The sequence below is a fragment of the Aplidium turbinatum genome, chromosome 7, assembly GCF_918807975.1.
Source record: "Aplidium turbinatum chromosome 7, kaAplTurb1.1, whole genome shotgun sequence".
In the NCBI taxonomy this organism is placed as follows: Eukaryota; Metazoa; Chordata; class Ascidiacea; order Aplousobranchia; family Polyclinidae; genus Aplidium; species Aplidium turbinatum.
In genome coordinates this window covers 25,762,401-25,789,569 of record NC_137478.1, presented here as the reverse complement: position 1 = coordinate 25,789,569, position 27,169 = coordinate 25,762,401, and the positions used below count along the sequence as shown (strand labels likewise).

Below are 27,169 nucleotides of genomic sequence, written 5' to 3'. Positions count from 1 at the left end.
GCTGTGCGTTTTACATCAGATCATACCACTAACAATAAGCATTGTGACTAACAATGCGAAGATTGTGAAAAATGTGAACAAGGTTATAATAATGCAATATTACAAATTATTAAGAAAGGTCGATAGTTTTTATTAAAAAATTTCATTGTATACAAAATGCTTGTTTTTCTTGAAAATTTAGAAAGGTCCGAAGTCATTTTGCGGTAGCTGTATATTATATCTTTATTTGAAGAAGTATATAATAGTACTATTGACGTATTTTTGCTTTATTTTGGTAACTATCTCTGTGAAAAGATAGTTTTTACCTGTAAATTTTGATTTAAGGAATTATTATTATTTAAAATATTTTGTGATTATTCAATTCATATGTTACTGTGTTTGTTCCAAGAATGATAAAACTGAAATTTTTAGCTTGTAACTCTTTGCTGTATTGTAATGACCTCACCTTATCAAGTGCCAGTCAATAAAGACGACCATCTTCTATCTAACTGCAAAAAACTGCCAAGATGCCATGGCTATGCGTCGAACATATCAAGTGCATTAGAAACACGATGTCGGTATTCAAAGTCTAGTGATAATCCAATACAAGCTGACTGCATCGCTGATCCTGCTGTACAGGAAATTGCAATAAGTCATCTCAAGAAAAAGGCACAAGGCACGCATGACAAGACTCATAATTGCAAAATGGATTTACTTACAAACAACAAACACCATCAGACTGAGAATAACCATAGTGGGATTAAAAGAGAAGTTACACAGCCTTTTGTTGAAAATCTTGCCACTAATGGTGAACAGCTGTTAAATACGTGCGACGTAACTAGTAATGGAACAAGTGTTTCCGTGAGAGATCCTGTGGTAAAGGCTAAAGCTCGTCGTGTGCCTAGTACACCAACATTGATTGTCAGTGACACAAGCACTGGGCAAGACAATTGTGTTTTAGAATCTACTGTTTTGCCCAATCATTATTTTGATGGAAATAAGACGAAAGTTCAAGACTCAGATGACACTTGTGACAGCAAACAGTCTAGTTTAGATGATGTTGATAGTTGTGGCAGCAGTGAAAACATGACAGAATCAGAAAATAATAGCCCTGTAGAAGTGCAGTCGACGCATGAACATTTGTTATTAACTCCAAGAAGAAGTTGTGACAGTGCATATGGATCCTCTATGGAAACTGTACTTGCTGCTCCACAAGATGAATTAAATCCTATGTTTTCAATTACGGACGATGATGTTGTTATAAGTGATATGAATAATTCCGGAAGACCTCTTTCAATCTCATCAGTAGAAGAATCGCCCAGTCACTCTGCATATGGTACTTCGCTATCTGTGTGCTTGCCATCTAAAAACTCATCATCAGAATTATCCTCAAACTCTTCCGTAGCATCTGATACTACTGCAGAGATTCCATGTGGGGCTGAAGATTCAGGATCATCAAGCAATTTGCAAATTGACAAAGATGCCTCATATTCAAAAAATCTAACATCTTCAAACTTTTCACTCAGGTACGGTTTTAAAGTTCATCTTAAAATACACTTACTATCACAAACCTGACATTCAAAACAGGAATATTTGAATTTTTAGTGTGTTTAAGTGCAGGGATTTTTTATGTATGCAGGTGAATGTTGAAGTAAATGTACTTGGATTGTTGTTGATAATAATGCATGACTCATCAAAATATTCAGGTTAATGCTACTTTGTGGAGTAGGTGCTGCAAAATGACTACAGCAGATAAATTTAGCTTCAACCTACTCATTACGCTCTTGATTTATTACTCCAAATCTATACGTACGTAATAAACGTATAGTCGTATACATGTAACTCTAAAGTTAAACGCTTCACTACATGTTTTTTATTTTATTTATTTTTTTTAAGCTTTTTATGAAGTTTTCTACTATTTATTAAATTTTTATATAAGTTTGAGGAAGGGCATAAAATTGTATGCAATGTGAGTTCAATATCTAACAATCCGCCAGGTTGAAAACTTTAAAATGAGAACGTGTATTTCACAATACAAAGAACCAAACTCTGGTGAGTGTAGAATAGATATATTGCTAACAAATTTCTTGTAGACTACAGTACAAGGTCATGGGTTTTTCAATTGATGTTGTTTTGCATTTAAGGTCCTCGCTGTCATTTGAAGAATCAGAAGAGGACTTTGCTAGCGGGGATGATTGTAGCTTACAAGTCAATTTATCAAGAAGAAACAGCAAAATCAAGGCTGTAAGTAGTTTGTTACACAAAGTTTATGTCAAGTAAAAAATAAAACATGCGATCTCTCTTCAAGCTTCCTTGTGTTCAATAGACTGTCAATACACAAGCATCCATGAATTATGAATTATGATGCAAATAAACAGTAAAGAAAATGAAACATCTTGAGCAACTTAAAAAACAACAACTAAAAAGATGGTTTGTTTGTTGACCAATGACCACCTTATTCTTATGTTTTGTTTACACTGTATAATGATTTTGCCACCACTAAGAGGGTTTCCTAAGTACAGTATCATCTTATTATAGCATCAACGTCCCCTTCTATGCCCATAGTTGTGCATTTAATATATTGTCAAATGTCAACGTGTCAAACCATGTAGCATCAAACTCTTGTGGAATCCACGATCGTATTGACAAGATAAAACTCTCCAAACTTTGTTATAAAAGGCGAAAAAGTGTTTGTTTTTACTAATTTTAGGGCTTGTGAAACGCCAACGTATGTTTTTCATTATCCTCATGCAAAGCAGTGGGCTCATAGATTGTGCTTAAAAAACGAACTCATGGAAGGGTAATGATTTTGTGAATAATTCAACGTATAGGAAGTATTCCTGGTATGTTGAAAGGCAGCACAGTGTTTACTCATTTTCCAAACATATGCTTGAACTGCTTAATGTTATTTTTGTGGAGACCTTGAAAAGAAGATACATGTTTTTTTGCACTATGTCATGTTAGCCGGGTTGTTATTATCGTCAGTGCTTTAATTCGTCAATGATTAATTTCCTTCTGTAAGACAGCGTTTTTAGTGGGCAATATGTTGAGCTAGCCTACGAGAGGAAGTTTTGAAAATACAGGTTATTAATGAAGTTAGAGTCATGACTCACACCTAGTGTTTGCATGCAGCAAACTTTTGCATTGTCTAACGTAGACTTCCTCTTGTATTTAAGAGTTTCAATTACACCATGTTTTTGAAGCACTCATGTTGGTAAAATAATATCATTAAGCGATGCAGGGTAAATATTTTGGACCTGATATCATGTTTGCCAAGTTAGTAGTCTGCTTACCTGAATCGTTTTTTTATTTCATCTGAAAATTCAAACCAGATGTATTTCAGCCTTCGAGCAGCACTGCATGTTTTGTAAATAAATAGGTAAACCCAACCTAATTAATATGCTTATTGCTTATTTTACTTGGAAAAGGATAAAATTACGGTATTATAAAATGTGTTGCTACAAAAACATAACAAAGTATCACATGTTCATTTTTTTTAGCACCCTGTTTACTGTACCACGGGTAGTCTCTAATTCTGGACCAAAACATAGACTGGGGCTAAAATGAATCTCTAATATGGTTTAATACTCTGACCATGCTCTGACCCTTTAAGCTGCTGTTTTTAAATTTAAATTCGTTATTTCAACTATGACCTGTCAACATGAAATTCGATCAAGGATTAGCGCACGCCTGTGTTAAACCAAAACGTAATTCTGTAATTTGCATGGTGCTTTGCCCGCCAGCGAAATTATTTTTCCCACGAGATTTCTGTATCATTGGTTCTAGTCACTCTAAAAGTAAGATTTTCCGACAAGTGTTTTGAGAGATTGGTTGATTCAGATTGCGAAATAACTATTTGCCAATGATAATAAAATATAAGCTTTCCCTAACCCTACTTTTTTTGAAAAGCTCTTGTGCACCGCAAAAATTAATTTAAATAAAAAAAAAGTTTGACTTCGACGGGTGTCGAACCCTCGTGTTCACGATCACTGGGCAGACGATGAAGCCACTGAACCAACCGTGACATCGAGATAATGTTGCATTCACACGGTTTTAATACAAACTTTTACCAAAATATGTAAATGAGACAGAAATCTCGTGGGAAAAAATTTTTCGCTGCCCGCCAAGGTTTGGCATGTTCGCATTAATCAAATATAGGGCAATATACTTCCTTGTAAAACAAAGCTTTTTGTGCTCACGTCCAACCTGTTCCGCTAATTATTTGAAGTCGGTGAGGTGTGATTCATAGCCTGGTTTGTTTTTGAAGTTTTGATGCTTGAAATAAAAGGCTAAAGTTTTGATGTTTTTCCATCTTCTGCTGGTTTAACGAATCTTCCGTTTTATAGTTTCCGTGTTAATTTTTTATTTCCTGACGATACAACGCCAAATACAGCTTACTTGTACCGGTTGAAAACAAAAAGAAAGTCGTTATATGGTCACTGATGAGTTTTGTATACGCTACCGTAATAAATTTGGTTATATGGTTTTAAGTTTAGTCATAAAATCAATCCATTGGTGCTATATATATATGATGTTTTGAGGAAACCAGAATTTGCGTCTTGTAGTTTATGATGGGACCATGTGTGAATTTGGTGCGTTTCCTGACCTAATATGATCGGAAGTTTTGTGCCATTTTTCCTAGAAAACTGCTGTTTACGCAATTGGTTCTGTAGACATTAATTACTGTGAACCACACCTTTTGTTCGCATTATAATCTAACTACTATCTGTATTTTTAATGACATATTTCTAATATACTGCAGCAGTTTTAGGTAAACGCTTTAAATGATAAGGCACATACATACAGTTCTGTAAACTTTCAGTTACTGTAATACGAAGTGTGCAGATGTGTAAAATAAAACCCATGCGCGTTTTATAATCTAGTACCTAGGTTGTCAATATGAACAGCTGGTTTCCTTGTTCAATGACCTATTTTAATAAGGTACAAATTCTGATAGCAATGCTTCCGTTGTTTTTGCGATGTAAAATTTTGAAATATCCTCATCTTGTTGCTTTTATAATTAGACCTGAAAACAAAATCCATATGGTTGTATAGATTAGAAGCAGCTGAGAAACCCGAACATTGCTAAACATGTCATGGATGTGGTAGCGAAAAAGAAACGTTATGTGCTTAATTTAAATCTTATCGTCGAATTCTTTTCATGAGCCCACCACTTCAGGTTATCTTGAAGGGTTTACATGCTCTTCTGTAAGCCACATCTATATTATATATATATAAGTTGACGCTGGTTAAGGAACTAGTTCACAAAACCACAACAATTGTTTGCCTAATTTGTTCAGTTGTAACTGGAGATAAGTTCATGCATTTTTTTTAATTCTCTCTCTATCAAACCGTGTAGGGCTAAAGCTATTTTCTCATGCTTTTCAACCACGGTATTTATTGCTGTGAATACGAAATTAACAGTCGTAATATAGTATATATATAAACAATAAATACTATTAGTACCACAAAAAGTGCTCAATGCCAAGCAGAGCAAACTTCATCAAATATAGTTATTCACAGCCTGTTTCACCCTAAAAAGGGGTACACCAGAAGGTCCTTATTCAAATAGAATCTATTTCTTAATTTAATTTCTCATTTTAATCTTATATATATAATATGTAATGTATTTAAATCTCTACACTTTATCATTGCTGCTTTCAAATTTAATTAAATTTCTTATTTTAAAGATTGCCTTCTTTTATTACTACTGTTGTTTCGTTTCAAAACCGGCACGTTATTTTTAGCTGCCAAGGCTGCGTTGTGAAAGATGTTATACTAGGTAATAGGTATGCTATTCATAGAGGTACGGACCGTGTTGTCAAAGTGTGGGCTAGATGTGATGTCACATGCCGGGTGGCATTGTAAATTTACAGCTGCTGCTTTGCATGATTTGTGATTAATTGATTATATAAATCGTTTGAAGGATAATGAACCCGTACGGCTGACATACCAATTAAGATGTGAAAGTTACAGTACCGTGCTGCGCAAAGTCTAAAATTTCACCAAGTTATTCTTCATTTTGTTTTCTATCTAATAGTCAAAAGTTTTTCTTTTGGACTGTATAGTACTTCTTTGTGTATTGCTGGGTTTTTTAAGGTTTTTTCTTTCAATCCATTTCTCGTTTGATTTTTCCTACCAAATCTTCTGCAGTCTTCTGAACATTGGTATATAAAATATTTGCAACTGTAACGACGCATTAGAGTTGTACCTTCCAGTGGGATATTGCCGGACGCTCAATAGCATAGAAGCCAAACGTTTGCTTTTAAATCACGTGACCAGGATTCTACCTCTGTTCACTCACACGTGTCTTTATATTTTTGCACAGCAACACTCATGGACCAAGCTTCGTCGAATGGTCATCTGGTCCCCGTTCATGCAATCCTTCAAGCGGAGGTACCCATGGGTCCAGTTGGCCGGCCACGCAGGTAGGCTACAGGATGAAAACTAGTCTGGTGAGGTTGGTTCTCTTGTGACAACAACGAATCCATATTTTCGTTATTCAACTGGAGGCAGAGACCTTTTAAATTGCTCATTTTGCAACATGTAAATAATTCTGATTCGACTTGAGCTTTTTTTATGGTTAAATATAATCTCTAAGAACATTGTGTGATTGAAAAAGTTCGCTCGGACCCTTGATTCTGGCAGCTTTGATTACTTGTTGCTTGCCTACTGACAAGTTACGTGCTTTTACTTGTGGTTATTGCTTATTTAAATGCATTAGCCCCCCGTATGACCATACAAATCATGCGATTGTTTTCTCACCAATGCATAAACAAAGGTTGCCAGTTTGACACCCATCAAAAGCATTCGCTGTGTCTTGGCAAGTTAATGATATGGCTGAAGGTGAATGTGGCTTCCTCGCTTTTCACACCTCTTATTCCAAATCTTCAACCACCGGACAACCCTTAGACAAAAAAAAAGTCTAAGTAGTTCTTTTTTGTCTGATACCCAACTCACAACACGATTAGTTGTATCAACGTTATTTCAACATAAAAAGCAAGTTTTTTCTTTGCAATCCAGGCAACTTTCAACCCGGAGCGGAAGGGTGCATTTTGAAGAAATATGTCGAAAAAGAGGCTGAATGTCTGAAGAGTTTGACTTCCGACCCCGGTCTGAGGGAGTTCACACCCACCTTTCACGACGTTGTACACCAGTGTGAAGAAACGTACACACGGATGCAGGACCTGCTCATGCCTTTCGATAGCCCATCTTTGATGGACTGCAAGATGGGTATAAGGTAACATGCGCATGAAAGGAAAGCGGCCGTCTGCGGTCTTCTTCGCCTGCAGTTCTTACAGCTCATGGCGTTTTGCAAGCTTTTTTGTGAAGGTTTACTGCACAACTGCTAGGCCTATTACTCTTTCGATTTTAAAATATTAAATTTTTGTTTTTCATCTGTAAAAATGAAAACTGAGAGTGATTGAAAATGCCACTCATGTGGTGAAACTTTTTAAAAAATTCTAAGGGGAGGATATTCCAATTTTCAAAGAAAAGATTTTCCTATTACTAGTTACAGGGAGTCATCTATATTATGCGTTTTTGGTTGTTTAAATTGAAATCCCTTGCTTGTTTGTTTAAGAGGTTTAAAAATATTCCCACGTTTTTATAGCCTACATATATGTGCAATTTTTATTCAAACTGAAATGGGAATTTCTTAGTATAAAAACACAGCATATAATACAATTCAAAATTCCAGCTAGAAAACTGACCCTTTTTTTATTGATTTACCATTTGTAGATGTTGAATCAATGTAAAAAGAAACAAATTGCTAGCAGGGATAATACAGCTGCCAAAGTAAGCCACATCCTGCGACAGCATGACGGCATAAACAAAATTTTCATGGTATGATTTCATTTCCCGCCAACTAAACATATTGGACAGTAGATTCCCATTCTAGTCAAAAAACCCCAAATATGTAAATTCCCTTTTTACCATTAAGTTCCTTTTTGAATCTTGCATATCTTTCTAAAGGGTTTCACCGTTTCCATCTGAAAACATCATTAAAACCATGGAGTGATGTCACTTTTCTGACAAAATACATTAAAATACAAAAAAGTTCAATTGTGGAGCGTTGCTATTGCTGTCAAGCCACCGACTTAGCCATTTTTTGAATCATTTTTAGTAAGGTAGGCTTAGAATAAGTTTCAAAATCCAATATCGTATTTGCATCACGACAAAATACATTGAATTAACTATAAAAAGAAACGTTCTTTTTTCCCATGCGGAATATCAAAATTGCATTTTTGTGGTTGTTCTAACCACTGGTCGCCCAATCATTATTTCTTTGGTTTTTAGCATTTATATACTGTATATTTTAAAATCTTTTTTCAACTTTTGTTTATTCACGCAGGACCTACTTGGAAGACGAACTTATAAAAGCGAAATTGAAGCCTCGTTTACGTCACGTGAGTAACCTATCAATCTAGGAGCTTGCAAATTCTTTCATTCGGAAGTTAGTGTAGGCTGATGCCTGGTCAAAAAACGATAATGTGGCGTCAGAATAACGACATTTTTGAGACGGATTTTGCTGTCTGGGTACTTGAAAGTATCGCGAACATGAAGTTATTATTTTTCCAGTGCACACTTGACGCACTTGTTTAACATCATCCAAGGTATTTTTGGTGTTCATGTCCCTTGCGTAGGTACAATTGCCCATACAACAAATCAGTTGTTTTTTTACATTGATTGGATGTTGAATCAATGTAATAAAACGACTAATTTTTTGTCTGAGTGATAAAGATGAAATTTCAAGGGCGCACCGTATTTCGAAAGCTAATGGCTAAAAGATGATGCCATTTTCGGAGCTAACACCCCACATTACCAAAAAGCGGCTTCAACGGGACATCAAAGAAAATATGTAGAACCAGTGTCATCAGCTAGCCCAGTATACTTGGCATATTTTGAACCGACCACTCTATACCCACAGGACATGTACCTGAAAATGGTTGAAATCTCTCCCAACGAGCCCACACCTCAGGAGCGCAAACTGAAGGCGGTCACAAAACCAAGATATATGCAATGGAGGGAACACGTTAGTTCGACCTCTAATCTTGGATTTCGAATAGAAGGAATCAAGGTTTGTTGCAAGTTTTTTGTTTTCTTTTTGGTTCCAAAGTGTATGGTTGCACATCTAGTGCAGTGCAAATGAGTTTCAGTTGTTTAACCTTAGATGTCATTTCCATGTTACTAAACTTTTGGCAGGCAGTAAACTGCCGCAGTAGCAATAGTTTTCATTTTTACATCGTTTCAACGCTACCCAACGTTATAACGATACAAAAACGGCAACCTTTGCCAACCGGAACTGGGTCTAAGAAGAACCGATTGTGTGTAAAGATCTTGAAATATCAAGCTTGTAATTGTAAACACCTCTTGTGCGGTGGACCTGAGATGCCACACGCTGTGTGTACAGAAGGTCTTTCTCAGACAGCAAACCAGTCGTTTTTTACATTGATTCAACGTCTTTTGACGTTGAGTCAATGTAAGAAACGACTGATTTGTTGTTTGGGTTCACCCAGTAAAACGCCTTCGTCTTAAAAACGTGACTTTTTATTACATTCATTTTCCTGTGGAAAGCCGGATGGAAATGACACAATTGAGACATGCCGTAAAATATGTCAATGCTGTTGCGAAGTTGTCGAAGAAGCTTTAACTGAAATAGAACAATTGTTTTTATCACGTCTTCTGAATTCTAATTTATTTAACAAGTTTTCTTTTGATTTTATGTTCGTTTATGCTTTTGCAACTGTAAGTCTTTCAGTAATGATCAGCTGTTTCTGTTTTTAATCAAATACGCAGAAAGTTGTATAGATTTCAAGGTGTATGACTCAAATCTTTATTCTCTGTTTAGTTTGTGACAAACGATTATAAATGAATCGTATGCCATTTTCGCTTAACTCTCCAGACAGCATGTCAGCCATTTTTTACGTTGATTCAACGTCTGAAGACGAGTGATTTGTTGTTTGGAGCGTTTGTATGGATGTCCTAAAAGTGGCAAGAAAACAAGAATAAGCAACAAGCGCACTCACAAAAATGCGACTATGTTTTCTAAGCTTCTGTGCAAATTAATTCAAAATGCGAGCATATTGTAATTCAAAATTTTTTGAAATTGATGTGCGCCTTTCAAAACGTTTGAGATGAATCTGTTTACGGTCGACAAGGTCATTTTAAAAACGATTGTTTTTGATTTCAAATACTTTTTATATTAACGAGACTAAAATCAAACATAATTTGTCGATGCCATCTCACTCTGCAAATTTTAATTTTCTGCATTGATTTAACGTCTGCGCACATCGAACCAATGTCAAAAAATGACTAATTTATCGGCAAAGTATTTTCAGTCAAGACATTTGCGTATCGTTCAGCTACAAATCAGGTTCTTTCAACAATGACCAGATCAAATGCTCCCAAGGTACTACTGTGAAGTGTTCAGAAATTCATAAAATTTGCGCTTCAAGGTATTCCAAATGCATTGAATTGCGAGGCTATTTAGGCTCAGCCTGTATTCTATGTCGTGTGATGTATAATAATTACATGAGATTTACATAATATTTTATTTTAAGTTAAATCAACATAGACTCAAACTCTAACATACTGATAGAACAAGATACCAGTTATAGATGTGAGTGTCACACTTTGGGTCACACACAAAAGTGGCACCATACTTGAATCACAAACGTAGATAGTAGGATTTATTTAGACGCTTTGTAAACTGGATTCTGTGGCTAGGTAATATACACAATTACACATGTATCCAGCTATCAAAACCAGCCTTTTGTTTATCGATTCAACATCTGGAGACGTTGAATCAATTTACAAAAGACTCACTAAGGGTCGGATGCACCAAACGTGATTAAATTAACCGGAGGTTAACTTTAACCGGTGGTTAGCTGACCACCGGTTAACTTAACCGCCGGTTAAAGTTACCACCGAATGCACCAACCGCTGGTTAGGTAACCGCGCGAACAGTCGGAATGTGCTGAGTCATCAGCAGCAGTCAACCAGAAAACAGTTTGTTATTGCGTTCTTAGAGGCATTACGTGTTTTGTTAATACCATTTTAAAGGTTACACAGTCACTGTTATCAAATACAAGAAAGCATGGCAGCGAGTAGTTCCGTTTGATATCGTAGGCTATGTTCTTACATTTAACATGATGTAGTAGCTTTAACAATAGGCTAATTCATTTGCACAGCAGACCTAAGGCGTTCACTAAGCTATACAAAACTGGTGGTCGTCCTCCCCAGAAACTTGATGCCCCGATTTTGGATGATGTTGAAGGTGAGTGGATTTATGCATACATTTTCAACACTTTATTTTCATGCAGCCTTAATGCTTAGTATAATACAATATTGTATTTGTGGAACAGGTATGATAGCCGAACAAATAAATCCTCTACCCACTCAATATGATGACGACGCAGTGCTTGATGCTGGGAATCTTGAAGTACAGGATTGTGGAGGTAAATAGCTGAATTACTTCACTGTAATCAGGGCCCAATTAACCATGAGACACAGACCTCAGCCCCCTGGTCTTTGGGGCCCCAACTTTTTTATATTAGGTGTAGGTAGTGAAAAGTTGTGCCATGCCAACCTTCCATCATATGCAAAAAAGTCAATGCTTTCACAGATTTCAAGGAACCATGGGCTCCGTTAGAGGGGGCCGCGGGGGTGATTACCCCCCACCAATTGGAGTGGGGGGGGGGGTAACTAATGCAAAATTACCCCCCCACTAATGTAGAGATAAAAATTTAATTTTTAATATATTTTTTACTTCTGTGTTTTATTTTCATTTTTTTATTTTGTTGCACAACTTTTGAGTTTTTTGCTTGGAAACTCCGACTCGCAAGACAACGCCAAACTATTTTTCCTTGTTAAAGTGGCTACCCAAAAATATACGCATCACAATGCGCTATGTGTGATGTCATAATTTCTCACTGCTACAAACTGTTTAATTTCGCTTTTTTACCACTCACAAACGAAATCTACTACAGTTGCACTGTTTCAATGTCTTTCGGCGTTGAATCGTTGTAACTCGGCCGCTTTTTTCGCGGAGATAGCTCCCAGAAGTATATGTGATGAGATAATCCAATAAGCCCCTGTCGATGTCACAACATCATTCCCGCCCCTGCCTAAATTACCCCCCCACTCTCAGGAAGTGTCCGGAGCCCCTGCAAGGAACCATTAATAAACTCTGCTAGTTCAAATTCAAGTGACTGTAACAGTCATTTTACTTAACACCTGAAGCACAATCTTTGTGATGTCAATTTTTTTATTGCAGAATGTTCACAAGAAGCAACAGACCCAGTGGAACTGGTGTTCATACATGATAGCCCTGTGGCAAACAGTACCCTCATAAACACCACACAAATCATAGAAGCAAGTACCAGTGTAGAGATTGTGGAATCATTACACAAACGAAAGAAAATAACAATGGATGATCTGTTGAAAAGAAAAATGGAAATGGTAGAGCATGAAATCGACTGCCGGAAGAAAGAACTTGATTGGAAGACGGAAGAACATGAAGTGAAAATGAAAATTCTGAAATTAAAATTAGAGAAAGCTGAAAACGAAAATTTACAGTGACCATAACTGAATTATTGAAATTCATTTTTAATGTTGATGTCGCGATGTACAAACTTGTTGTATATTAATACAAACATGTGGTAAAATACAGCTAATGATAATTAAACTCAGCAATCAGCACCAGTAAGCTAACTGAAGCAAAAACAAACAACTTCATCAAGTTAACCAATGGTTAACCCACATCGTCTGTTGGGTTAACTTTTCGGTTAAGTCAGCCAAGTTAACCTGCGGTTAACTCATTGTCAGCGTTGGTGCATATCACATTTTGGTTAAATGAAAGTTAACCGATTGGTTAACTTAACCAGCAGTTAACCACGTTTGGTGCATCCGACCCTTAGCTGAGTATCATTTCAAGGACTACTAGCTTTCTAGGTAGATACTCGTCGTCTTCACGCGTCTGCACCTAATTTGTACGTGCATTATATCGTTCTTTAAACATAGATTGACATTGTCTTAAGTGCACTGCTTTTGTTAAAGTGATTCTTTTAGTAATAAATCGTCGATTAATTAAAGAATCACCTTTGCTAATGTCTGTTAAATCATAGAAAGTTTCCCTATTAAGTTGTGATTAAAACAATTGCTGTTACATATATCGTCCACGCTTTTACTTTGAATTTTCGTGGGATCCATGTCTGTGGTAAACATCTTTCCGGTGAAGACTTTAAACGTAAAGTAAAGCGTCGAGAAAACTCTTTAAGATTTTTATCGTGGTTATATTTAACCACTACCTGTTGCACAATAAAATTGATAGCTCATGTCAACACCGCATTGTGGTCTGTGGGCGGGTCTTTGAAAAGCTTTGTATTATAAACACCCACGGCCTATTGACCTGTGCCCGATCGGTTAAATTTAGCACCGAGTTTCATTGAAAGAAACGCGTTTGTTCGAGTTATGTGCTTACAGTATGTTTGCCAGTGGAGCAACCTTGTCATGCGCAGGGTTCCTATCATCAATCAACACAATGCATGGAATTGCAGGTGTTTTAAATTCTTCTGTATTGAAAACTTTTACAGAAGTATTTTGTAATAAGCTTGCAATGCGCTGTAACTTCTGTTGGTTGAATAGCGTGAAAAATGAGAAAAATGTTTTTAACAATTAAATGAGGCTGTTCGCCAGATGACTTTAGTTGCTGTTATGTGTTTAATTTGTTCTTTTGCGGTTGCTAACTGAAACTTGCTATTTTAACCAACTTTTTTAAAAAGAGGTAGCTTTTGCTTGACGGGATATGAAACGGGGTTGACAGAGTATAGTGCGAAGCTCAAATATGACTTTGTTCGTTCTAAATCTAAGGTGATGGAATGTGTCGCCACATTATTATTTTTGTATTGCAAGCCGCATTGTTTGCCACACTTTATTTTTTCTTCTTTCAATCAACTGAAGACTGTAAGCCTCAATCAGTAAACCAGTGCTTTTCACATTAATCCAATGTCTGCATACGTTGAATCAACGTAAAATAGACTGATTTGCCGTCTAAGAGTTTGCTTATCCCCAGACAGCAATTCTGTCGCTTTTTACCTTGATTCAACGTGTGTAGTTTGTAGACGTTGAATCAATGTAAAAAACGTCTGATTTTCTATTCGGAACATGCTTGTATCACCTGAAGCTGGACTTGTTTTGGCGGCATTTAGAGCATGTGAGGATGACCTTTAAGATTTCTTGGAACAATTGAAGAAATTGCAACTTAAACCGATCTTTTCTTTCATTGCTGACATTTTGAGTTTTTGTGGATACGAAAACACACAGTCTGCAAGATAAGAAGTTTATATACGATCATTGATCATAAAAATATCTTAAAAACTTACTTTTGCAACGTTTATATAATTTGACTAAAGAATGCATATTGCATATGCATGTGGTCAAAAATATGGCCAATACCGCATGCATTATAAATTGTCTTCACGACCGTATCGCATAGTCTTCGTGCCTAGCCTAGCGTCGAGGCCCATTGTTAATGCTGTAGCGAGTATCACATAATACTCGCTCATCGTGAGTGAGTGCTAAGCCTTGTGCTGACAACTAGAAAGAAAGCCCCGGTTATACATTTCCAATATGGCTATTTTGTCGGCTACATTAGTGAAACAAGGATACAACCGGGTGTTACAATTTTGCTGGCAAAGAATAGATTAACATTTAGTGATGTTATTAACATTAGACAGACGTACAGTAGCTTTAACGTCTGAATGCGTAAGACCACGTTTCAACAGCCTGACATGTGTTGCTGAAGAGACGTTTGTACTATCAAGCGTAAACGGAACAATTTTTTTCAAAATCATACCCAGAGAACAACTTTTTTGCATTGATTCAACGTCTGCAGACGTTGACGTTGAATCAATGTAAAACTGGCTTTGTCGAAAATGGGTAATTACGTGAGATGTGTTTTACGGTTCCGTTGAGTGCCAACAAACATAGTTGGAAATACTGTAGTAGTGCAAACGTTCCTTAAATCGTGCTGCATCGCTTTATCACTAGACTTCCGCGACTGCAATCAAGTAAGCTGAACAAATTCCATGTGAAAAAACGTGATCTTCTAAAATTGCGTTCAATCTTCACCCAACCCCGCTTGCTACATGCCACTGACTTGACGTTATTTTAACGTCATAAAACATTGCACAGAAAGACATTCTGACCTGTCTATTGCTTCACCGTGTTGTTGTGCCACACGCTGTCTATAGTTGTTAATGCCGCAACAGTTGACTAAGAAACGTCCAGTCCATAGAAAATGCTGAAATGTTAATTGTTGCTTTGATATTTCACAGTTGCCCAACACTACTAAGCCAGTTCGTGCCTTGGTTGCAAGCAAAATTTCTCTGAAGTATTTCAGTAATACTTTATAAGTAAATTTTAAATTATGCTATTTCAAACGTTTTTACTTTCAAAAGATTTGTTCCAGTTTGACTTGGAATGAACTTTCAATTTTGAAATTTTTTGTTGAAGTTAAAATTTGCGCTTGTCAGTAACATTTTACGTGCTCAACCATGGTTCAACACACCAATGGCAATGGATCTCAATCGTTAAGACCTCTTAGTTTTTCATGTATCATTATTATGTGACTTGAGATCATATTTTTAATGTATATTTCAGAAAAGCAATAAAGAACCGAGCAAAGATTACAAATTAACGAAGACGTTTGAGCAAGTGGCAGCTGCATTCAACTATTTCATCGACAGCAATGCAACAGTTCTGGTAAGAAAAGGGATCCTCAGCATTTTAATTTTCATTTTTCCATTGATTCAACGTCGTTTGACGCTTCAATCAATGTATGGACAACTCTAATTTCCTAACTAAGTTATTTGATAAATTTTAGGACTTAACCTGAGCGAATTTTGAAAGCAATATTAATTTTGCAACAAAAACTCTACAAGTTGTTTTTGTGCAAAGCAAAGGTCGCATGAAAATGCTGTCACTGCAACCACACGTGAACGTTATGTTCTTAACTTAATCTTCGTGCTAAGCAGGGTTGGAAAAACTCTGGTTTTTAAATAAAACTCAGCCCGCCTGCCTGGGTAAAAACGGGCTTTCTGGTAATTTTGCCCATAAAAGGGTTTTATGGGCAAAATTAGGTTTTATCATGTAAAAATAGCCGGAAAACAACTTTTGCGTAATTTGTTTATTGGTTAAACAATAAGCTGAAACACCCGCTTTTCTTGGGCCGTTTCGTGTGCTCCCTTCCCGTTATTGTTGAATTTGCATTGGGACTTCCACGGATGTCAATCAATTGACGCATGATGTAATGATGTCATTTAGGAGAAATACATCGAGAGGTTAAAACGCATGAGGACCGTCTTGGAGGGCTCTGATTTCTTCCACAGTCACGAGGTACGTGTTTAGTGTGGTATTCTATTGTGATATTGTATTATATTTCATAAACGGTAGAGAGGTCTAGTAGGTTTAGACATACCCAAGTGATTCAAATGCCACTGTTCCTGGTGTAAAGTCAATGCCTAGCAGCATTTTCTGGCTTAGCCAGGTGGTTTTAAGTGGACGGAAGACAATGAAGCCAACACTCTCGTCTGCTTTCGAAATGTCATTAAGGTTTGGATACACCAATAGCGGATCTTTTAATCGGCTGATTAAGCTAATTGTTAGATTAGCTAGTCGAGAATTAACCTTCTCTCGAAGTTTATCGGTGGACTAGTTATCGGTGATCATAATCAGTGGATTGCGTTTGGTAAATGAGAAAAAATTAGTCCGCAAATAATTTGCCTAATCAGTAGATTTGTTTAATCAGTGAATATCCACCGTTGATGCATTCAATCCTAACTCTCTTGCCAAGTCACGTCTTCTTGCTCTAGAAAGATTTTGACTGGCGTTCTTTCAAGCGTATTACAGACGCTTTTACCAGCGAAATTTACAATTGGAAAAGCAGCACATAACTTGGCAGCTACTAATATGTGTTACTTAATTTCAAGCTTATTTTTAACCACTACATTCCTCCAGCTAAGCCTGTAATAGCGCTGCACCGTATCATACTACTCAATGTTCTCATATAAAGCTATTTGAAGTCCACTTGAAAAGTGATAGTGTTGTTCCATTCTTTGTGCCCACTGGCTTGGTTTTTAGATAAATTCTTTTATTATTCTCCATTTAAAGATAATCGTTAAAAAATGTCACGTATGCATTCTTCTATGTTTGAAATGTCAATTGTTCCTAAGAAGGTCAAATACCTTTGCCAGCCCACTATAAAAAAAAACTGTATTGACATATATTGACTTTGCTGTGTTGCTTGATCTGTATATTAAAAAAAAATTTGCTACAAAGTAATTTGTAGTTTCGTTTATCAAAAGTATAGAGGTGCAATGTACAATTTACGTGTCACAGACTTCAAATCTTAGATCGTTTCGTGAAGCTTCGAGTTAATTTTAACTTTTGGATTGCGAACAAATCCAGATAAATAGCTGGGGTTAGCTGAGAACTATGGGGTTTAAGTGACATTGTCACTGTATGAAAGGGTAAGAGTATAGCACTCTCACTGGCAATTTAGGTCACAGTTAACTAAAGACTTGCAATCAATAGCTTAGTGCTTTTCACCATTGTTTTGTGTTTCACTCGTACACGTTTGTAAGAAATATGTCTAGAACTTTTGACTTTGACAGACATACTGCGGCTCTAAAATTCTGCATCTTTCTACTAAGTTCTTCACAAGCAAAGAATTCTTTTTATACTTATATCGTGAAGCAGTAAAACAAACCTGCAAGTTAATCTTGCTCTTTTTTATGTACAAGGCGAACGAGTTTATTTTCACCTTAGTCAGTTCAATCAGAAACAGCTAAAAATAGATTTCGATCTGCGAGGAGCTAGATCATCACCAGTTAAGCTTATTCAAATAAACTAATTTATCTACAAAACTCAATGTTTTGCTGACAGAAATCCATGTGTGTTGCCATCACTCTTTGAGTGTTGCTAGCGGATTAACAGCCATGTTAATTGCTAAAACCACAAAATGTATGTAAGACTGTATCCCAAAACTGAAGTCGTGGCATGCGTGCCTTTGTACACTTAAAAAAATGCGGATCAAATACAATCGAATCTTTTGTGAAGTGATAACGTTTTTCCTGCGTTATTTGAAAAGCAGAGATCTGAGTCAATGAAACGATTTCAATTGTTGTTTGCCACTTACGTGACAACGTAACGTAATGGAATACGTGCCTCTGACGTCAGGCCTTTTGTAGAAAATTAGCAACAATCGACAGGTTTGTCTTCTGGTTCCAAGCAAATTGTCGGATATTGGTCAAACGTTTCTTTTTTTAACTGGACCTCTTTTGTGCATGAATTCAACCATCTCAAGACATGTCGATGAAAAAACAGCTGGTTATTCTAGTTTGGCTTCAAATATGCACTTTCACGCCCCAAGTTCTCCAGAATTCTATGGTGCTTTTCCATTGACGCTTCAAACGTCAACCACAAACTCTTGTAAATATTGAATACTCGCTTGGGCTTGTACAAAGCTCTACTGTATTGCCATTGACCACAGCAAAGCCTCATCGTAGCTAAAAATCCCTTATTATTACATTGATTCAATCTAAAAACTACGCTTTTAATCACTGGCATGTAGAATGTAGATCTTTCCTTTTAATACAGTAAATGAAGACGTGCTTATTTTTCCATGACACTTCAAAAAGCGATTTTCTTTTTGTCCTAAAACGTTTAAAAGTAACGAAAATGCAACTTATTCCAGGCGATTGGCAGCTCTTTGTTGTTTGTCCATGACAGCACGGACCTTGCCAATGTGTGGATGATTGATTTTGGAAAAACGACGCGTTTGCCCGAAGGTCAAAAACTCAATCACAGGAAAGAATGGGAAGAAGGAAACAGGTATGGATGTGTTCATCATCTTGTTTTTTGTTTCATTTCCGGGATTTCTGGGTAGGGCGGGGTTTGGCAAAGCACATCTCATCCTCCATTCATCACGATCCAGGAGGCTAATGTTGGTCATCGCTTTCGGCCATCCGCTATATGTTGTTTTTATTTAACAGCTGATTCAAACATAGATTTATTAAAAGAAAATTGAATATTATGTTGCACTGTAGTACTAGGGGGGTGTGTTAATTGTCGATTCATACCGTACGCTGCTAAAAATTTGTGGAGCAGTATCAAACTCTAGAATATTTATAAAAAATCGACATACGATACCCCTAACCCCCATGTACATGCCCCCTGAATATAAGGTACCCCTATTTTCAGAAAAATATGAGATTGTTGGCCTTTTCACCCACTATACTTGCGTTTTGGTGGTATTTATCTTACTCATATGTGGCTTTTCGGGGTCTGTGTGTTCAAATGTGACATTAGAAAATTCCTAAGAATTTTCAATATGGCGGTATTTCAATATGGCGGCCAAAATGGGGCTTGGAATGGGTACTTTTGTAAATTTTGACCAAACATAGTTGTGTGATATGTCGAATTATAAGTTTTCGAGGGCGTAGAATACGAATTTGATCCCAAAAGTAGGCTTATTCTTTCCTGGCATGCGCAATGAATATACCTGAGTATTTATATATGTTCATACTGATGAATTATGCTTGTTATTTTGCATTGTGTTTTGCAATATCTTCAGGATATGCAGAGTATCGACAGATCGCGCCAGACGGCTGTCTTAGAAAAATCATACTTGGAAGAGAAAGCAGAGATAAGTGGCTCCTCCGAACAATCAGCTGAGGAAAACCGAAGCGAGTATGAAGTAAGTGATTCCGAGGAAGTTTCAAGAGGACACAGAAAGAAACGAAAGCTCAATTTTGGTCTCAGTATATCTGATGAACATGATGACATGCCAGCGCAGTATCGTCACATCCGTTTAGGTGAACCAAAAGTGCGTCCAGGGATTTACGAGGCAATGGACAAATTAAAAAGCGTCAACCACATGTCAGAAACACAGGCGGCGTTGTGACCATCGGCAATAAGGTTTTTAGTCGAAAATGGAAACTTCATAATGAGTCTCCCGATGAAATAGACAGAGATACGTTGCCTGATAAGCGCAACGTGAAACAGGTGGGGCAAAGTTTAGAAGCTTTGGCGTTAGATGAAATCGTAAAACAGGTGATGGACAGCGATGAAAAATCTACAGTTAGGCGCAGATGACGGATCAAAAAAGCAAGGAGCTGGGTCCTTCTCAGTTCAGGGTGTAACGGTAAATGGCATGTTTCGACCACTACCAACATTGCCAATTGCATCCAAGACTCGTGAAAACCTAGCAGAACTGAAGATTGCCCTGTTAAATGTGTTATCAGCTGCTAGTGGAGTCAGCACCAAACTTCTGTTTGAAAAACTTGGCTTCATTCTTACTGATCAGACTTCGCACAATCTAGAGGTAGAGAAACTTGTAGCTGAAAGACTTGAGACTGGGCATATCCCTGATCACCTCTTCTGTAATGTGCATCCAACTTTGATCTCCAATAGAATAATCATGAGGTTATGGGCAGAGATAGAGAACGCTCTTGGAAAGGACAAAATCTATTCAAAATTCCTCGTTGAAGCAAGTAATACACGTTCAAGTGTGACCGAGCAAGCACTCGATTGCATAACAAGGCTCGTAAACGACGACTTCGATCACAAGCCTTGGAACAGAGCAGTGGATTTTGATATCTTCATAGCGCCGAAAAAAAATCTTTCCGTATATTTAAAAGATGAAAGATTTAATCGATTGACACTCACTTGCGCTGTAGTTGTTCACCATCTTCAAGACGTGAATAGATTTCTACAAAAATTTGAGCAAGTAACAAACCAGCTCGCTTGTATTGTAAGATGTTTTCTAGAACTAGATTTCATGAGAGTAATGTACGACGTACGTTGTAGGAGCACTGATTGGATTGCATCTGGTAGAACCTTTTCTATCCCTCACTACGGCAAAAACTACCAAGTATTCAAAGCTAACAGAAGCTTTCCAAACACTGAATAAAAACCTTCGTGACACCGATGCTCAGGCTTTGCTCAATCTCGAACAGCCTGCATGCAACTTCATTTCCCTGGAACGCTTCAACTAGACAACATACAGCCAAGATATCCGTAAGTCACTTAGTAAAGCAATTGAAGACACACGTCCTGAAGTGATTAAAGGACTTACTATGTTATTACCAAAACTAGCGGATGATTTCCAACGCCAGAAAGGGGACATATTTGGATTTCAGATGAAGTGTCGGAGATTGCTCTGTCAAGAATGGATTCGGAAAAACTAAAAAGTGCCCCTATACACAATCTGGATTCAGAACGGGCGGTAGGATTCATAAATTATAAACTCAAACAACGAGGCGCCAAGAACTTAAAGTGTGCGTCGACTGTTCAAGTAAAGGCCAAATCACAGGACTTGATAGAATCCAAATCTTCTGGTTCATTCCGAGAATATGGCAACATTGCACAGTTTACGATTCCCGCCGTAATGAAAGCCTGGGATGAGCAACAGAAGCCTTTACAACAACAGGGCCTCGCCGACAAAGAAATAGCTAATGTAGCACTTGATAAAAGACAAAATAATGATTTAAACGAACTGAAAAAACAAGGCGGTCCTTTTACGAAGGACTCTGATGTGGATGAGATTCTAAATAGTAATATAACAGAGATTGAGAAACAGAAGCGGTTATACCTCGAGATCAAATACGCCCGTGACACTGCACTCTCAGTTCCAAAACAAAGTGACATTTTTCGTTTATTGAAAGACCATAAAAAGTTGCCATCTTCTGTTTATGGAGCCAATCTGAAAGCTTACCTGAGTAATTTGAGTTGCAAAGCAGATGTTACGATGACTGATTTAAATTCTGTTCTTGACGGCATGAATCTAACAAAGACCTGAATACTGTGTTTTATACTAAATTACATATACGTCATAAGTTTGAAAATATGTTGTTATCAGCTTATTTTTCGTTTGAAATAATCATGAATTCGTATTCTACGCCCCCGAAAATCTATAATTCGACATATTACATGACTATGTTTGGTTAAACTTTTCGAAAGTACCCATTCTAAGCGCCATTTTGGCCGCCATATTGGATTACCATTATATTGGATTTTTGGAGGTAATTTCTAATGCCATATTTGAACTCACAGATCCCGAAAACCTCTATAGGAGCACCATAAATACCGCCAAACTACACGTCGTTTGGTGAAAAGGCTTAAAAACTCATATTTTGGTGAATTTATGGATACCCCCTTTTCAGGGGGCATGTACATGGGGGTTAGGGTGGTCCAATATGATAATTGTTTTCATATTCCTGATTTAGATACTACTCCACATATTTTAAGCACCGTACCACGTTGCCATCGTGAAATTCGTCAAATAACACACCCCCCTAACTGTAGGAGACGAAAAGGAATGTGTAATGGTAATGGCCATTTCCCAATTTGTTTGCGGACACTTTTTTTCATGCACCAACTGTAATCGAATAGAATTTTTGATTACTGATCCACAGATGAACTTGAACCTTGTTTAACTAATCAAAATTAAGTTAATCGGCTTCTTATAAGATCAGCTGTTGGTGCATTCAACTCTGGATCATTCACGAATAATGCAAATTGAGTCAAGAAATGTAATTTGTCACCTGCTTTTTTTCTTATTCACCAACCTTAATCCGCTGATTAGAATCGCCGATTACTGGTTCATAGATGAATATTATACAAACTGGTTTTCGAATAACAAATCAAATAATTAGCTTAATCGACCTCGACCGCTTAATATATCCTCTATTTGTGCGTCCAGCCTGTAATGTTCCTGAGCAAGTTATGAAAAGTGTATAGGTATCGTATGTAAAAAATATGTTTACTAGACCGAAATGTGCAGATCAAGATCTGCTGTTTTGCTGAAGCAAAAAAAGTCTGGGTGCCCTTGTCAGATGTCTCAAAGTCTTCTCTTTCAAGGATTAGTTATTCATTTATGGAAATTCCAATGTTTTGCTCAAACTTTGGTTGACGTTTACGCATTTGCGTCACTGCTGCGTAAAATCGTGCGTGCGTAGAGTAACGCATTTACAAAAACAGTGCAAACAAACGTGCAAACTGCAAACGCACGGCCCGAGCAACAATAGACAGCTTGCATCATGGAAATGCGTGTCTTATTAACCCGCCTCTAATAATCAACCAATGAACACTCCACTGTATGAATGAAAAAATAGCAAGATCTGGTCGCGATGGCTCGACTTTCAGCTTGTGCAGTTGTCAGTAGTAATTGTGAATGGGATAAGTTAGCTACGTAAGACAACAAAACTTCAACAAGCGGAAATCTCGCTCTGTCAACCTCAGTTACCAATAGTTCAAAGCTTTTACAAGGAAAACTACATAACGCTGCCAAAGAGATTTTTTCATTTACGGAAAGATTTCCTCGCTCAACCAACACCACCAGGTTTTTATAAAAGCGACCCGTCTTTTGCCGGTTGGGACAAACACACTAAGTTTGTGTCATCAATCCAAGCCACATTTCACACGTTCACCTCACACGTTCATTTCGTCCTCGAGCGACACCTTTATATAAAAAATGTTAACGGTTTAACCATGATCCAGCTTATTTTCAGATCACGTTAAGAAAATTCGTTTATAACTTGTGGAATAAGAGAACACATTGTTTTTTTTAGACCAAAAAGAAAGACTTTATATAAGATAACTAGAAAAAAATTTGCATTGCTTTAATAAGCACAGTTATTGAACAAAGCCACCAATTTTGTATTGATTTAAAGGTGAAACTGTTTGTTGAAAGGCAGATACAGCCATTCGTTCAGTAAATTTCTCTTCACAGGGAGGATGGTTATCTTTTTGGAATGGATAACATGATCTTGCTCTTCGAAGACATGCTCCAGAAGCTAAATTCAGAGCCCATGTTCAGCGGAGCTCCTCCATCTAGAGAAGGCAGCGTCTCCTCTTCCTCCGGATTAACTGACAATCAAACAATGGTCTCCCAGGTGAGTATCACCATCACCGCTCCCCGGGTCTCTTCCTCCTCCTCATCCAAGCGCCAAGTTGTGAAACGGCAACTCGCTCAGAGCCTATCCGACGAAGACTTTGCTTCTCAAGTCGACCGAGTCACGATTGGTGGTGATGTCACACGTGATGACGTCACGAGCGATGACGTGGACTGCGAGTCCGTGTTTGTCGAAAGGACGTCGTGACAGTCGCTGCGTGGGAAATTGTACCTGTTGTTTTGTATTGCAAATGGTACTATCGTAGTATGTTGTCAGCATCAAGTGCTGCTTCCCGCCGCTACATGACTTTGCTGAGAAGCATTTTTATTTATTTGTAAGCTAGACGTCTGTAAACGTTTCTTTTTTCGTATGAACATATTGACATTTCTTGTCAATGCAAATCTAGATCGTTTTATTCATAGAGCTTTGTTTGTCGTGAATGGCAAGACGTATTTTCAATTGCAAGGCCACTGCAAGCATTACGCCATCAGGTACTTTTACAGAACGTTATATTTACATCATAAATAGTCAATAACACAGAAAATTTTGTCTGCTATAGAAAGTTCTCCATATTTCATCCTTGAACTTCTGTGGTCCATGGCCTTTAGAGTTACGGCTAGCTATGTCATATTTTGTGAACAATTGCTAAAAGGCCTACTTTTGTCGTCATGATCTTTTTAAAAGCAAAGAGCTGTAGCGTTTTGTCTTGTCTATCGCTCCTTAGCTTTGATATATTGTATCCCAGACAGCAAATGATTTGTTTTTTTACATTGATTGAACGTCTACAGACGTTGAATCAATGTAAAAAAATGACTGATTTGCTGTCTGAGATGTTGTCATATTCGCCACGTCGTCAACACCATTCCCCCGCTATTTCTTCAAATGTCTTCGTCGCAATAAATGATCGCTTTTTTCGTAACATGACATTGTTTTTGCGTCAAGCATAACTAACACCTGCCGACTTAGCAAAAAAACTTTCCATTTTTCCAACCCAGACAGCAAAATCCGCCATTTTTACATTGAATTAACGTCTGCGGACGTTGAATCAATGTAAAAATATCAGATTTTGCTGCCTGGGTACTTCGTTTCCCGAACAACTAAATTATACAAAGCACACATGTATTGCATTGTTTTTGTGAGAGCAATTATATGGATTGGTGATGCATTTTTCTTTATCACTCAACAAAACAAAACCTTAGTTTTTCACATTGTACCCTGTAACCCAGATCGCAAAATCCATCATTTTTGCTTTGATTCAACGTCTGCAAATGTAAAAATGATGGATTTTGTTGTCTTGGAGTGTACTTTATGTTGTTTTTCCTATTTCGAGTCATCCCAAGTTATGTCAGCACTCAATTTCCTCTCGGAAGCCCAAGACAGAACAAGTTGCTTCATGCGGACTACTTGGACAGATGGCTCCACGGGCTCAGTTAAAATAGTATTTTTTCTGCATTTCATAGCCTGCTGCTGGTAACCCTGATCAGACCAATCAGTCTTGTTTCGATCGATTTAAGTTCTGTAGACGTTGAATGAATGTAGAAAAGGCTGATTTGCTGGCTTGGTAACTTAAGAACAAAGCCCATTATTTTATTTTTTGTATTAAACATACATTTACCAAACGTAAAAAAACTCTAAGTTTACATGTTGTGTGGCGAGTTGTTTCATCTCCATGTCAAACCCAACTTGCCAATTTCCCGTGTTTGCATTCATTCATTCAACATGTGCAAACGTTAAATCGATGTAAAAACGACTGATTTACGAGCTTGAAAGTTTCTAGTTCGCTACTTGCTGCCCACCCACTGCTGTCCCCGTTCTCGTGGTGCCTTTCGGTGGATTAGCAAGAAATGCCCACACTTTCGTTTGCACATCTAACTTTTTTACCGTTCCGACGTTACAATTACATTGAGGTAAGCGTCTAGTTTGATATCAGCTGACTGAAAATCTAATTTTAGCTCACGCACCAACCCCATACACCACAGCGTCATGTTGCAGGTAGTCTGCTTTCTTTAGGTACGAATATTTTTAAAGCACTAAATTTTACTTGATTCATTAATACGACTTTAATTAAATTGAAAACCCATTTTTTCAAAAAGGTCCCACTACTCAAGCCAGCAAATTCATCGCTTTATACACTGGTTCCACGATTCAGGGTAAAAACAACGGTTGATTTTACCACTTGCGACAGTATTCTCGAGTGCATGTAGAATGTTTTAGTTTATAATATGTTATTGTTCGCTGTTTCACTAATTTCATCCTTTCACTTAAACTGGCTTCGTATTTTAATCTCAATTTCCCATGAACATAAACTTTCAAGCAAAAACTAGCTAGATTTCACACGAATAAGAGAAAAAGACTTTTTTAATGCAAGATCTTCCAACATTAAACTTTAGAGAACAGCTCAAGTGTCAGTGCCTTGGCCAGCGTGCTGTCATTTTTTTCGCTTTTTGTAGGTTTGTGATGATGCTTCGAAAAAGGTATTTATGCAAGTAACTTGTCGAATTTTTAAGGATCTTGTGCATACTATTTTGTTGTTAAAGAGAAGACATTGTTTTCTTCACTGCTTGCACGCGGTCGGCCCGATCGGGAAATACCGTTTCGAAACCTCAAAGGCCATTTTTTCTTTGCCCTTTGTAACCTGTTTTCCTTTTGCCCGAAAGACAAGGTTTGCGAATGCAAGTCTAACTTATTTTTATATTGATTCATCGTCTGCAAACGTTGATTTAATGCAAAGATAACTGACTGTTATCTGCAACGTTTTTTCCTTCCAACTTTTGCGAAACAATGCGTGTCTTGGAAAAAGCGTTTTTAAATTGAAAATATTGCACTTGATTGGAGCCATCAAGATCTTAAAACGAATGAAAGCGTTTTCAGTTTTACAATTATGTTATTTCATGTATGCTATTGTACGTTTGGACTTCTATAGGCTACTCTAGAAGTACATTTGTTAGTTACTCGCTTACTATGATTGACATATTTGAAATTGAAAGCCAGTTCTAATACTGTTGAGATTCTTTGCTGTTCCACAGTCGGCCTAAAATTGCAATGTGAAATGTTTATTTTCGGATTTTAATCCAGAAATACGCCGTTTGATTTTAGTTTATTGTTGTTTAAAGTCAAAATGCAACACAAATTTTGCATTTATAGGCATGATGTATTAGAAATGTCTCACTGTTTGATTTTCGTGATTTTGTATTAAATTCGGAACAATTGCCGTTTAATTTTCAGTTTCAGAC

At 37.2% G+C, this 27,169-nt stretch overlaps 1 protein-coding gene across 1 annotated transcript; it reads left to right on the top strand.

Annotated features, from left to right (window-relative positions):
• Nucleotides 1-412: 412 nt before the first annotated feature.
• On the top strand, nucleotides 413-27,148 carry LOC145774596 (uncharacterized). Its single transcript, XM_082585869.1, has 10 exons — nucleotides 413-1,505; nucleotides 2,124-2,223; nucleotides 6,308-6,407; nucleotides 7,003-7,219; nucleotides 8,333-8,387; nucleotides 8,909-9,058; nucleotides 15,643-15,744; nucleotides 16,306-16,377; nucleotides 18,737-18,873; nucleotides 23,774-27,148. The coding sequence occupies exons 1-10, from the start codon at nucleotides 436-438 to the stop codon at nucleotides 24,141-24,143; spliced, it is 2,373 nt and encodes a 790-aa protein (XP_082441995.1). The 5' UTR covers nucleotides 413-435; the 3' UTR covers nucleotides 24,144-27,148.
• The last annotated feature ends 21 nt before the right edge of the window (nucleotides 27,149-27,169 follow it).